General features: G+C 40.6%; 1 protein-coding gene across 1 annotated transcript in view; it reads right to left on the reverse strand.

The window, feature by feature from the left end:
• Positions 1-14,096, reverse strand: part of VIPR2 (vasoactive intestinal peptide receptor 2) — a 103,487-nt gene that overhangs the window by 20,059 nt on the left and 69,332 nt on the right. Inside the window, exons 4-6 of the mRNA XM_019530671.1 lie at positions 9,056-9,153; positions 2,440-2,581; positions 341-491 (exon numbers count right to left, since the gene is read on the reverse strand). Coding sequence (XP_019386216.1) covers positions 341-491; positions 2,440-2,581; positions 9,056-9,153 — 391 coding nt within the window. The remainder of the gene's footprint in view (positions 1-340; positions 492-2,439; positions 2,582-9,055; positions 9,154-14,096) is intronic.

Genomic DNA, 14,096 nt, shown 5'->3' on the forward strand with positions numbered 1-14,096 from the left:
AAAGGGGCAGAAGAACTCTGATTTTCTAGGATAAAATACCCAAAATCAACATCAACTTTTATAGGTATTTAGAATTTATTTTATTATAGCACTGGTAGGCTTCCAGACTGCTTAAAAATTGTAAATATAGCAATAAAACATTGTGTTCAACTGATATTTATATATAGTAGCATTTCATTTTAATCATGGAAAAACATGGATTTGTTGGCTTTTAAATCGAGAATTTGTAATTTTTATCAGAGATTTTGTAATTTTTAAACGGAGAAAGCCAGGATCCCTGGAGATCACGCTGCCATTAGAGAGCTTTAAAAAGAGAATAAAAAGATAAATATATTCTTACCCCATCCCATCAGAAGGTAGATCAGGAAGTGTCTGTTAGGGGAGAATATTACCACAAGGAGGATGTAGAGGTAAAGTCCTTCAACTAGGAGCCAATAAAAGTTTGCCATAACACAATATTGGAAAAACACCAAACTAGCCTTGCAGCCTATCTGGAGTGTTATGGAAAAAAAAGAGAAGGTCAAACTTTATGCAAAGAAAATCCTGTAGCATTTATTCCACAAACCTAAATCTCTTATATAACATGCATCTTCATCTTTTTATATTAGTAACCCATGTACAGTAAGAAAAAAACCTCTTTAATGGCTCAAAGAAATAAAGTGATAGATACATTTACAGTATTGATACTAGTAATAAAAGGAAATATAATTACATTACATTTTAATAATGGCTTTCTGTATAATTTACTCAGAAATTGAAAATATCATGATACAAACAAAAAAGGTAAACACCAATGACTATCAATTAAAATAATAAGCATACTGAGGAAGCAATTCTATAAAAGTTTTGCTAAAAGTTTCTAAAACTTCCTATTTTATCTTAAAAATTAAAAAAATACTTGGCTCTATAATTTTTCCAGACTATAATAAAAGTGAATGAAAATCTAGAATTAGATGTTGAATGCCCCTTTCAGTCAGGAAACAGAAGGAAAATATTAACTGTGTCTTTATAAAATATTATCTCTCTGAATTTTTCTGTTGTTTCCCAGTTAAGTTAAAGACCCACGAGAATAAGTTAAATGGGACATCACGGAATGACCCATACTCTTTGCACTCTCTCTCAGATAGTACCATTGTAGGTAGTGTCTACTGTACAGCAGGAACTGTCCAGAATATTTCACAGGGGGAAATATTTTTTTAAATGCAAATTAACACTTACTTTGGTCCCTACTGCTCAGGCACCCCTTGACGTGCAGTGTTAGAAATGTTTATCTTGCTTTTTAAAGCATGAGTATGTTTTTCCCCCTTTTACACTACATCTTTCTTATCCTCTTTTACCTTAGAAGACAGACACACTGGGCCTCTGCATATACAAACTGCCCTCTCTTGAAATTAATGGCCGTTAAGGCAATTTCAAAACACTGAATAGAGATGAGATAACTGTTACCTTCAGCAAGCCAAATTTACAGAAAGAAGGTTACAGACGACATTAACAGACAAAGAGGTTATACTCTTTAAAACTGTTATGCCACAAAGCCAGGTTTTGGAGCATACACGAGGCAGAAGCTATGGTAAGCCGATACTGGAACATTTTAACATCAGTGCGACAGAACGTAGAAAGGGGCCAATTGATCTGGACCAGTTCAACTACCAGAATATCAGGCAGCAACCAAAAGTAACTGCAGGATGATACTGTTCAAACTGTAGAAGGCAAAGTGCATTTTCAGGGCCTGAAGCTAATTCTCTGAAGAACTGTGTACCCTCAACTCCTTCAGATGTCAATCCAAATGCTGTTTACAGTACTTTTATAATGTCAATATTAAGCAGTTTTCCAGTGGAAGTGTTTTGGTTGTGCTGTGCACGTATAACTTGAGTTGCTTGTAAAAGCACTAGAAGAATGCCTCTTTATCAATGAAAAAAAGCTTGTGGTACATTTTTCTTCTTTTTCCCCTAGAAACTAAACTTAGTCACAGTGAAAGTGCCATGGCAGAAGAAGGGCAGGAAAAACCTAATGTAGATGAATTCCCTGATGTCTAGCAGCACCTCTAAATTTATTTCTAATCAGTATTCCTCCCTCAAAGGGAGGATGGGGGTTTCTTGGACGTCCAGTCTTCCCCACTTCCCAGCAGATGCCTGGCTGGCTTCTCTGAAATTCTGCCCTGCTGCACTCTGCCGTCTGTTTACCAGATCTCCCCTGGACTCCGATTGTTTTGTTTTTGATAGCTGCATAAATATGTAAAGCAGCATCAACTCACCTTCCTGATGCTCCACCACCTTCCTTCTTCTACAGCTGCAACCTACTTTTATGGGGCATGCTTGCCAGCCCTTAAAATTCTCTCACATTTCCCTATACTGACAACTTTTGTTTCCCAATGTTCACTGGAAGAGGAAGTTTACAAGGCAACAGCATTACACCACGTAGCCAAAAGTGTTTCATTACCCATGACGTTTGATCCTTTGGACAGTGAGCTGTGTTGGAGTTGGAATAGAGAATATCATCCTTGACTAAAACAGAGATTGCTCTTAGAATGAAAGAGAGGAACAAGTTCAGATGGATGTAGTTCCGAGTGCAGTGAAGTTTTCTACATTTAAGAAGAGATTTAAAAACAGGTGTTTTAGTTTCCAAGGTGGAAAGGCTGTTGAACAGTCTTCTGATTAGTCTTAGGTTGTTTCTCAGTGGGATGAAAATCTGTTCATTCCTTCTTTGTGACCCTGAGAATGCCCCCTTTCAAGATTTTTACCATATTCTGTCTAGTGCAATTAATTAAGGCATCTGAATTCGTGCGTCACAGATTAAAACAATTTATCAAACTGAAAGTGGATCTTCATTTTCTATTGTGCTGGGCTCTAGCATTTTTCATGTTGATTTTAATTAAAACTTAGCTCTCCTGTTTGTGTTACTGACATACACTTATTATTTTCTTGGTTGATTTTTTTTCTTTTACTCCTGTATTCTACTCCTGCATGCACATCTTATTTGGATATATGTATTAAAAAAACAAAAACATTATATGCAAAAATACTAATTTATTTGCATATCCTTCCAACCCATCAGGATTAAGAAACTTTTCTCTTTAATTCTCATGCCATATGAAATCCTATATAAGAGATGAGACTAAGCAGGACAGCTAAATCAAGAAACTTGGGAGAAGCAGTCAAGGATGGATCAGGCATGGTGGGGTATGGCGGAAGGTAAGTGGTGCAGTTGTATGCTCCCACTTCAATTCCTGATCCACCCGAAGTTTAATACCGTCTGGGTTGGTCACTTGACTTATGGATCATTATAATTAGGGGTCTACTTAAATCATGGTTTTGTGGAAATCCCTTGGGAGGAGGAGGGAGGAGGATATCCCTCCTCCCCACCAGAAATTGCAAAATTGGAGATAATTCACAAAAAAAAAAAATCAACCAAAAAACCCTGGGAGCAGAAGGCGCTAGCTGGCAGAGTGGCATGAAGGGCAACAGTACAGATGGCCACCACTCTCTTGTCCCTTCTCCCCCCAAGGCCTCTCTGCCAATCAGTGCTGAAGGGCAGGGTTGCACAAAGGGCAGTCAGCAGTCAAGATGGTGGTCACCCCCTCATCCCTCCCGCCCAGGGCCCCTCTGCCAATCAGCACCAAGAGACAGGGCAGCCATCAGTGAGGTTGGCAGCTGCCTCCTTGTGCCTCCTCCCTCCCAGGGCCTCTCTGCCAATCAGCGCCCATGGGCGGGGCTGCTGGAGCACAAGCACATAATGTCCATGGAGTTTGCTCTTTATGCCACAACCGACCTACAAAAACTGGTAAGTCTGACCGTGATTTAAGTAGACCCCTAATTATAATCTACCAAATTTCTTCTGAATTCTTCATTAAAGACCTCTCTCTTTTTTAATAGCTTGGATGTTTCACAAATCAAGCTATCCCTTCTCCCATAATATGCATCTGTTAGCTTCCCCTGGTAATGTAGCTCCCATTCCATGGCCCTGCAGACGGTTTTAAACTCTAGCTAAATACATTAACTCAGGTGTTAAAATGTTCGTTCAAGTGAACTTTAATCAACTGTAGAAATAGCTTTCCGTGAAGCACTGGTTGCACTGTCAAGATGCTTAAGAAGCTAGAGTTTGTTTTATGAAACTGAAAAAGAGATGTACATTTAATTCCAATGGCTATATTTTTATTATTATTCTTTGCTTAGTGTTGCATTTTTTCATACATACTATATGATATAGCAAATTAATGTATATTCCAATAAAGTTATATTTGTCTTTGCATTAACCTTAAACTTAATAATACAGCCCGGGCCCCTAAAAGATTAGTGAAGTTTCTAGTTTCTTTTTAACTAGAGAAAAATGCACTATGTTATATGTGATGATGTACCATACCACCTGCATCCCTTTTTTCAAAATCCTAGATCTGCTCATGGAACAGTCTCTCATAAATCACTTCTTTTTAACTTCTATTGATTTAACCCAAGATTATCCTACCTAAATCTGAAGAACCAACCTGCTGAGGACTTCATTGATTAAAACTGGTATCATGAATTACAGGTGGACAAAAGTTGGAAGCCAATACACATAGGAATGAGGCTACTAATTAAGGAGCGCAGATGTAACAGAATTTTAGGGCAAGCCAATGCATTCTGTCTACCTGTGGCTTGAATAGTTTTTAGCTGTGCAGATATGGAAAGAGTAGGACAGCCTGATATGTATCAAAGTTTTTTACAATATGTTACATTTCGTAACTGCTAGTAAACTTATTTGCCAAAATGTGATAGTAGATAAATAACACATATGCTGTTGTGTAAGCCAAAAAAATAACGTCACCAGCTTAAGGCACCTCTAAGGAGATTGTCTTAAATTTGATCAATACTACAGGCCAAGAGTAAATTTACACTAAATGTAATGGCAGCAACAAGGATTACCATATTTACTTGAACATAAGATGATCCCCCCCAATAATTAGATTCTATATGTGTTAAAATGTGTTAATTTATTATAATTTTTCAGGTACAGAATCAAATTATTAGAGGTTTGCCTTAAACTTGTCCCCCAATTGACATTTTTCTTTGGAAGATGATATCTTCTTTTGGAAAGTTTTGCCGGACATGGGAAGACCAAACCAAATCATAATCACAGCTATGTTGGAAACCAGAATTTCCATTTCATGGGAAATAATGGTATTTTGCAGTTTATTTTCAAAAGAATTTTTTTTTTAAATTTTCCCAAACAAAATTTTCAAGTCAGGCCAATATCACCGTTTCATTTTGACACTGTCTTTTATAACATTATAACTTATAAATGCTTCAGAATAATAATTTGTTTCAAACTCAAAACACCGACATTCCCTTTCAATAAGGTTGAAATATTCCATTTTGACCTTATCAAAATGCCTTATTTTTATTTTACTTCTATAATTAGTTTTTGTAGAAACCAAAATATTCCCAGGGAATAGTCTGATTTTAATTAGTCAGCGCCTTCCAATAGAAAATTCTCCAGTTGGCAATTTTCTGACTAACTTTAATCATAGCATAATTAATTAGTAGCTTCTGGTGTTAAAGAGTCTTGACATGAAAAATTGGATCAATTTTGGACTAGCAACATCAATTTTTGGAAGCATAATTTCTCTGGGTTATATTTTAGGCCTGTGGCAGATTTTATGTTTGATGCATGTTATTTGTGAATATCACATGACATATTGTAACATGTCAAACGGTCACATGATAAATTCTTGAGAAATACTTTTGCACCCTAAAGAATTTACTGTTCAAAAAGTAACTTCTTTGTGGCTGGTTCTGCCATTTTTATGCTAGTTTAGCAGGGATAAACTGCTTTAATATCTGGCATGTTGCGATTTGTTGTGTGGTATTCGCATATACTGCATAACACATATAATAGCTGCTAGGAGCCATAGCAGGCCATCATAAAGATTGGCCAAGTTTACGATCCCTTTCCAACACTTCAGAATCTTTTCTTTGGTAGTAATGGAAACCAATGTTAGGCTTCTGCAAGGACTGAAACCAAAGATGGTATTTATTATTTTCATAGTAGTGTAGAAACAGAACTTCACAACTATCTGAAATTCTTGTCTTACTCCCTTAATTTTAGTAGGATTGCTCATAAACTGCAGTTGATATATCACGTAAAGATCAGTGGGCATTTAGATTGCATCTCTTCTGCCATTTATTGCTTACTAATGTGTGCTAGGTTAAAAAATACAAGCAAGCAGCACCAGATAAATGAGACATTTTGCCTGTTTGTCACATGTACTTGCAGTTAAATTAAACTTCCTAGTCCCAAATCCTACCCTCTAGATTTACTTTAATAAAATAGCAGCATGCATTTTCAGTGATCAATAAATGTTTTGATACTAGAATATACAAATCCACTGATGCAGATTTGTGTACTAGTGTAGAGGTTTACCAATCCCTATTACTAAAATCAGAAGTTCAAATCATAATCTAACTGGATAACATCAGGATTTTGATCTCCCTGTTCCTATAGTGACTTTTAAATTTTAAATTACAAGTCTAACTACTGCTAATCCCTAGTTTCATTTGGAAAGTTATTCTTCACTCCTGCTCCTAAATGCTGTTACACTAATCATTGGCTAAAGATGGATAAATTTCAGAGGTAAATGAGTGAAGCACCTTTGATTTTTTCAAGACAAAAAAAATACATGTTTTGATACAAGGTGTTGTGATCTGAAGGAGGTGAAATGGAACCTTTCATAAACCATTATCTGTGCATTCACCCTCCACTAGCCAATTTCTGAACTTTGTTGTAACACTGGCAAGTACGGATGCATTTCCAAAACCCAACAGTTACAAACACATGCACACAATCTCATTATGTACACCACCCCTTTACTTCACTACTACATGAATGAAAAGCATAAACGCATGCACAGGGTACATATAGATGTTACCTTTAGATCGATCTAACCAGGGTTAAGTCTATCTAAATGCCCAGTTAATTGTACAGGTATGCAGAGAGGTTAGATCATGCCCAAAATGGCATGCCCTATCTAAGTTAGTGCACTTGACCAGGTGCACTACTTAGATAGAGATCAGGTTAACCCAATCTAAAAAATAGTTAATCTGATTTCATAAATGCCAGTACACATTCACAGCATAGCTCTGGCCTGGGAAAGCCCTGCCTGAAGCTGCATTATTCCCTTCCCACCCACCCCCTGCGCAACCGTGACTGGTTTTTAGATCCCAACCCCACAACCAGCCAACCTCCCTTCTGCACTCTGGACCCACCAGCCCCTTCCACACCAGCACCCCCCTGCCATCCTGATCTCACCTACCCCTCCCCACCCTAAATTAGTTACACTGCTTTCCCTAGCATGGATCTCAGGAGTAGTGAATGGCTGCTTGTGTCCCTCTTGGTCTATGATCACGCAGCTTAAAGCAAGCCACATGAATGTAGAAAGGGTGTGATGAATGGTTGTACACACCCACATTTTGTGCTCATTTCTATTGCTAATGACTCACTAGATCTCCTCAGTGAATGGTTCTTTGTTACTTGTTTGGAAAGCAATCCGTGACTCCTGACTTTCTTTAACCTTCCTTATCCCAGAAAAAGTTATTCAGAAATTGTGATAAAATTGCACTGATTCCTCTAATGCTCTTGACTCCTCTTCAGTCTGGCTTAAGCATAAACGTTGTTTTATTTTCATCAGTTGACTTCTTCTAGTGATGGGCAAAGGTCAGGTATCTATGCTAGATTCTTTTATGTATGGAATTGTTAGTAGTGCTAACCACAAAGTACTGTTGAATTGCCTATAGTTTAGTATTAGCTGAGATATAGGAAATATCTCCTGAATTGATCTACTCATTCCTTCTAGAGAGATCCCAAAAGATAAAGCTGGGGGATTTTTCATCTGCTCCGAGTATGGGATTGTGAAAAGTTCTCTTTCATTACTCCTGTTCTGTAAGTACATAAATGGTCCTTGGAGTGAAAGGGCTCAGGCCCTGATACTATCACTCAGAGAACATACAGCCAGAACCATGCCCTGGGGGTGGTGGTGAGGGGGGTGCGAATTAGGGTGACCACTCTGGGCCCTGTGCTTTGGGGGGGCTCTGTGAACAGCTGCATAGACAGCGCCACACAGGCTGCATAGACAGCGCCATCGGCATGTGCTGAGGGCACCATGCGCTGCTGGCTTCGCTCTCCAGCTGCTCACCATTGGCAACCCCTCCCCACTTTTCATGCTGTGGCCACTCACCACCCAACATACTTCCCACACAAGCCCTGCACAGGCTGATATGCCCCGGACCTTACTCACCCTTAGAGTCGGCCCTGCATACGGCTTTATAACATGCTTTTGCGATTATATAAATGAAACTGGAAGATGTATATTTTTACTTTCTCACCACACACTGGTTGTTAGGACTTAGATGAAAAAGAGGAAGTTGCCTGAGGTGCAGGTTAGAGAACATAAAAGTAATAACAGCAGGGAGATAGGTGCTAATGAAACTCCTGCTTGTAGTGTGACTGGAAGAAACAATATATATCTATACTGACAGGACAGTCCTGACCTTTTCAAAATATATGAGTCTCCAATTACTCCAAAAATCTTGGGTAGTTTCATTAGCTAGATGTACATTTTTCCCCCATCTCTTTTTTAATACAGTGTTAAATGATAGCATTTTTCTTCAGTATCTCACCACAGTCATGCAATTTTCAGCTCCCAGGTAAGTTTAAGAAATAACACTTCTTGGGATCACCCAGAAGCTTCAGAAGCTCATTACTGTCCATTTCATTTGCATTAACAAGCTTCCATCTTTTTTCAGTTGTAATTCAAGGTGTTGATTTTGATCAATGAAGTTCTACATCATATGGACCCTGGCTAAACTTTTTTTGTAGAAGTATTACTGTATATGAATTTGTAAAGTGATTCAAGATCCCGCTAGTATGATTATCACTAACAGAATCATCAAATTATCATTGTAATATTATTTTTCACTATTTTTTAAGAATTAAAAAATAAAGAGCTATAGGATCATAGAAGAGACAAGAATTTTAAAATATTTTCCTATTTTACCACTTAATTTTGTTTATGTAAAGTACTTACCTGAATACACAAAGAATTATACTCCCTGTTGTAAGAGCAATCAAAGATGCACTATGACCAAGGGTATAAATTGCCTTCACGAGAATATAGAAATGAACCTGTGAAAAAAATATGGAAAAAATCACAAGTTACAAAGAGGCTGCCGGTATATATTACAAACACATATGTATACAAAGGCCATCCTGGTGACTTGGTTATAAACATATTGATACAATGTAGTAAATTATATAACCTAATTTAGTTTATGTGACAATTTTCACCATTTAAAGCATTCTAAAGTTGTCACTTTATACACATGGGCAACTTAAAACATTTTCAAAATGTTCACCTTATATTTAAAACACATATAATGGGGTTTAATTAAGGCAAACTGCAGTAGCGTGTCTCAGCCTACCTAGTTCACCTTTACTACACATACAGGCAACCCCTGCTTAGCACTCTCAATTGGTTCCTGAAAAACTAAGTGTTAAGTAAAATGAGTCTTAAGCAAAACTGAAAGTATTTGACGACTCACGATGACAACCACAATTGTTTTTAATGACCCAAGATGGCAACCATGAGCGTTATAATGAAAGTCACTGAGCACTAAATGAAATCAGACTGTCCATGATATCAACTTTGTTGGCATCTGCTGTGTGGCACATAGGCTGCACCTCATAGTCAGATGCCTTGGAGGGGAACAAGGCTGCTGGTGATGGCGCCGCCACCACTAGCACTATGAGCCAGCCGATTTCAAAATGCAAAAAGGTGGCGGGCTACTTCCACTGCAGCATCAAGGGGGGCAAGTTGCTGTGGGAGAAATAGGCAGAGCTGAGCATCCCGCAGCACAAAATCATGCAGGATTTGGAGACTCTGTGGAACTCCACACACCTGATGCTCAGAAGGCTGGTGGTGCAACAGAAGGCCATCCATGAGATGGCCTTGCTTGAGGAGATTGGGATCAGCGACCCCACAAGTAGAGCTGAGTGGAGTACTATCTCCCAGATCCTGGTGGTCCTCAAACCCTTCCTCGAGGCCACTGAGACCCTCAGCACTGGTGATGCCCTCCTTAGCCAGGTGATTCCCATAATGAGAGAACTGGAGAACCAAAGGGAGAAGTTCCAGGGGATCGATGTTGCTGGCTGGGGCAGGCTGCTGTCACCAGATGTGTAGGCACTGGTGAGGCGGCTGAAGAACGGCATCAGGAGACAGCTGGATCCCTTGTAGTCTAGTATGGTGCACATGCTGGCAGGCATGTGCAACCCAAGAGTGAAGGGGAGCATGTGCACTGGCAGCACCAAAACCCTTGATCACTGGACGCAGGTGCTGGTGAACAAAGTCAGGGAGGAAGAAGGGAAGAGGCAAGGGGATGTGGAGGAAGGGGATCCACTTTCCCGTGCCAGCACTCCCAGCACCAGCAACACCACCAGCACTAGCACCATCCAGTTTCCTCCATGCTAGCCACTGCCAATGTGGGCCAAGGGTGCGCACACACACACAAAGCTGCACAATGAGGGTGCACCTAACAGTCAGCAGTTTGAGGTGCAGTTTCCCAGAAACCCCTGCACCTATCTCCTTGAAACTTGGCAGGCTTTGTGGCCTCAGCAGGGGCTACCACCCCTGCATTTTTCACCACACTGTGGCTTAACACATAAGTGACATGAGTTTTGCTTGTCAGCAGCTTGAGGTGCAGTTTCCCAGAAGCCCCTGCATCTATAACCTTGAACCTTGGCTGGCTTCCTGCCCCCAGCAGAGGCTATCATTCCTGCAAGTTACATCTACATCAGCCACAAAACAACAAAGTTATAGATATTTCATTGATTCCCTATTATACTCCATGGCCGAATCTCTGAATCTCTCTGAATCGACGCTGAATCTTCCAAAGTCAATTTGGACAAATAAAATCGGAAAAGCGATCCAAATCTCAGAATCCAATTGCTGGCATCCAAACTGGACTAATCCAAATAGAATAGTTCCCTGTTTGCACAGGCCTAAAAAAAAGACATTTCTTGAACTGTCCAGACTTGCCAAGAAACATCTTTTTCTATATAAAACTAACCATGAAATATTTACTTTGGGAACAGACCTATGCTATGAAAATCTTCTGCCAATGTGTGTTGTGGCCCCAGATGAAAAGTGATAAAGAAAGGCTTACTGAGAAAATGTGTACCTCACTCTTCTCTTGTACTTCTTCCTTTATATTAAGACTGAGTGACACTGCTGAACTAGGCAGGATTCAGTTAGTAACTGGCCATTATGGCCATTTATGAATCAAGTCTTTTTTCCAGGAAACCCTCATTAAAATATGCCAAATCCAGGCATGAATGTAGAGGGGGTGCAGTGGTGCTGCCCTACCCCCCTCTTTACAGCCAGGCTGCCAGAGAAGCAGCCAAGGATTTAAGTTTGAAAGAATGTATGCTCAAAGGCACATCCCTTTGCCTCTTCTTCCCCTGCCTACCACTGGGACAGCACCAGGGAGGAAGGGGAGATCCTGTCCCACCCAGCTGGGCTGCAGTCAGCCCAGGAGCACAACAATGGCAGCATCAGGCAGGTAGATAGGTGTTGGGAGGGGGAATATGCCTACTGGCCACTGTTGCTGCTACCCAGTCCCCAGTGATTGCAGCTCAGCTGGAACTGGCAGGAACTTGTCTCATCCCCAGAACAACACCTGACAGTGGCAGGCAGGAGAAGTTGGAAAATGGGAGGGGAACAGACAAAGAGGAGAGGATTGGGGAAGGGAGCAGGGGAATACTGCCTTGCAACAAGTTCTTGGCTGCTGCTCCTGCAGTGCCATCTGCCTGCCCTAGTGTGGGAGAGGAGGCTGGGAGCAGGGAATACAGTCACCCCTGCAGCACCAGTCCCTGCAACCACACCTGCTTTTAGCAAAATCCTGGATCCATTTCTGGTCAAATCTATTGTGCAAGGGTTTGGCACTGCTTTAAACAGTTAATTGAAAAAAAATCCCCTATGTGGAACATTACTTTGTAATAATCCTTTGTGCTGCCTGACCACTGTCTGTGCAGTTCTTTTTGGAATGCTGAATGGCTTATTCCAGTATGGCTGTTTGACACACCAATCCTTGAGAAGTAGACATCACAAGGGAACTGAATCCAGGACCATGAAATTAAATAACTGGTCTCTGTTAACTTAAAAGTTCTTAAACTTCTATATTCTCAATCCACTGGAAAAGAACAGAGAACCATAGTGCACCAGGTATATTAGGAAAAGACTTTCATAATTTCTGCTCCAAAGGCTTGATTCAGTAGTGTCCCTCTTTTCACTAATGGACTCAAGAAAGAATCTATATTTAGACACAATTTTGAGTTGTATTCCAGAAGCATTGTAAGCAAAACAAAACAGGTGACACCACAGTTCAATTTGATCCCAGATAGGATTTAACTGGAGTATGATGTCCAGTTTGGGACAATACATTTTAAAAAGGATGTTGATAGAGGGTCTGAATGTGGGTGATTAAGATGATAAAGGGCTAGAAAGTAAGTTGTATGACAAAATGTTGATGGAATTCAGTCCTTTGACTTTGATAGAAAAGAAGATTAAGGGGGAACATAACGGCATTTTCAAATATTTGAAAGAATACCATACAGAAAATGGAGAAACATAGTTGTCATTTGCCACAGAGCATGCGGCATGTGACAGTAGGTTTAGACTGCAGCAAAGCATATTTAAATTAAAGCTCAGGAAAAAAAATGCTTCCTCCCTCTAATGGTACCTACAGATGTTTAGGGACCCCACTCCAACTCAAGGCGCTTTTCACAAAGTGCCATGAGTTAGACCCTTCCCTCCAATCCAGCAGACATTCACTTGTTGGGTTGGAGGGGAATGGAGTCTGTCTGCACCAGCCCTGGCCAGCAGGGAGGGGCACTGCATAACTGCCCTTCTCCCCAGGTTCCCCCCTAGCTCTGGGGCTGTCAGTGAGGTGGGGTAGGGTGAGAGAGCAACATGGAGTTGCTGGCTGGGGTTGGCCTGGCTGGAGCTGGGGGGGAGGGGCATGAAATGGACCCAGCCTGGCTCCTCTCAATACCCCAGCCAGGGTAGCTGGGGGGGATGAGACGAGGGGGTTCTGCCTTCACCCTGACCCCCCGCAACTCCAGCCTGGCCAAGCCTTGCCATTCACTCCATGCTGCTCCCTCCTCCTCTCCCTCCCTCACTGACAGCCCCCAAAGTGTGAAAAATTAACCCTGGAGGGAACAGAAGTTCCCCAAGGTGCCTTGCTTTAGAGTGCCCTCATTTAATACCTCATTTGAGGAAGGTTAATTTTTCATGCGATTGGCCATTTTAAAAATCCTCTGCAGCTGTGCACATGTCATGTCATGACTGTAGAGCACTTTCAAAGGCCTGATCACATGAAAAATGTAACATGTAAGTGCCTTAAGAGCAATAAAACATGAAATAAGCTGCCTAAGGGAGCTGTGGAATCTCCTTCATTGGAGTTTTTCAAGAAGAGAAAGATATGTATTTACCAGGGGTAATAGCAAATATTGGAGCTATGTGGGGCTCAGACTAGATGTCCCTTGAGGTCTCCTTCAACCTTATTACTCAGTATTTTTTTGATCATTTAAAAAGCAGTATCTTTTGTTCGTGTATATCAGCAAACTCCATTGCCACATCAATTTACATGAGTTGAGAATCTGGCCATATACGTCAAAATAAAAGCTGATATTTGTACATGTCTTATATCCAACCTTCTATCTGTACAAGATTTTTCTTCTTTTGGATTTCATTGATCTCTAGAGTTGGAAGGGACCTGGTAGATTATTGGGTCCGACCCCCTGCTACAGGAAGGAAAGCGTGCTGGGGTAGATAACCCTAGCCAGATGCCTGTCTAGTCTCCTCTTGAACATCTCCAGGGTAGGGGAAAGCACCACTTCCCTTGGAAACTCATTCCATATTTTGGCAACTCTTACCTGTAACTATCTTATAGTTTTTAGCAAAGACTTTATATTATTTTCCCTTTTCTGTATAACTGCCGCGTGGCACTCTCACATTTATGTAACCTTGAAGTCGACTGTTAATCAAAATGAACGCTTTGTACTTTTCTCCA

The sequence above is a fragment of the Crocodylus porosus genome, unplaced genomic scaffold (assembly GCF_001723895.1).
Source record: "Crocodylus porosus isolate Cpor-Errol unplaced genomic scaffold, CroPor_comp1, whole genome shotgun sequence".
NCBI classification, from domain to species: Eukaryota; Metazoa; Chordata; order Crocodylia; family Crocodylidae; genus Crocodylus; species Crocodylus porosus.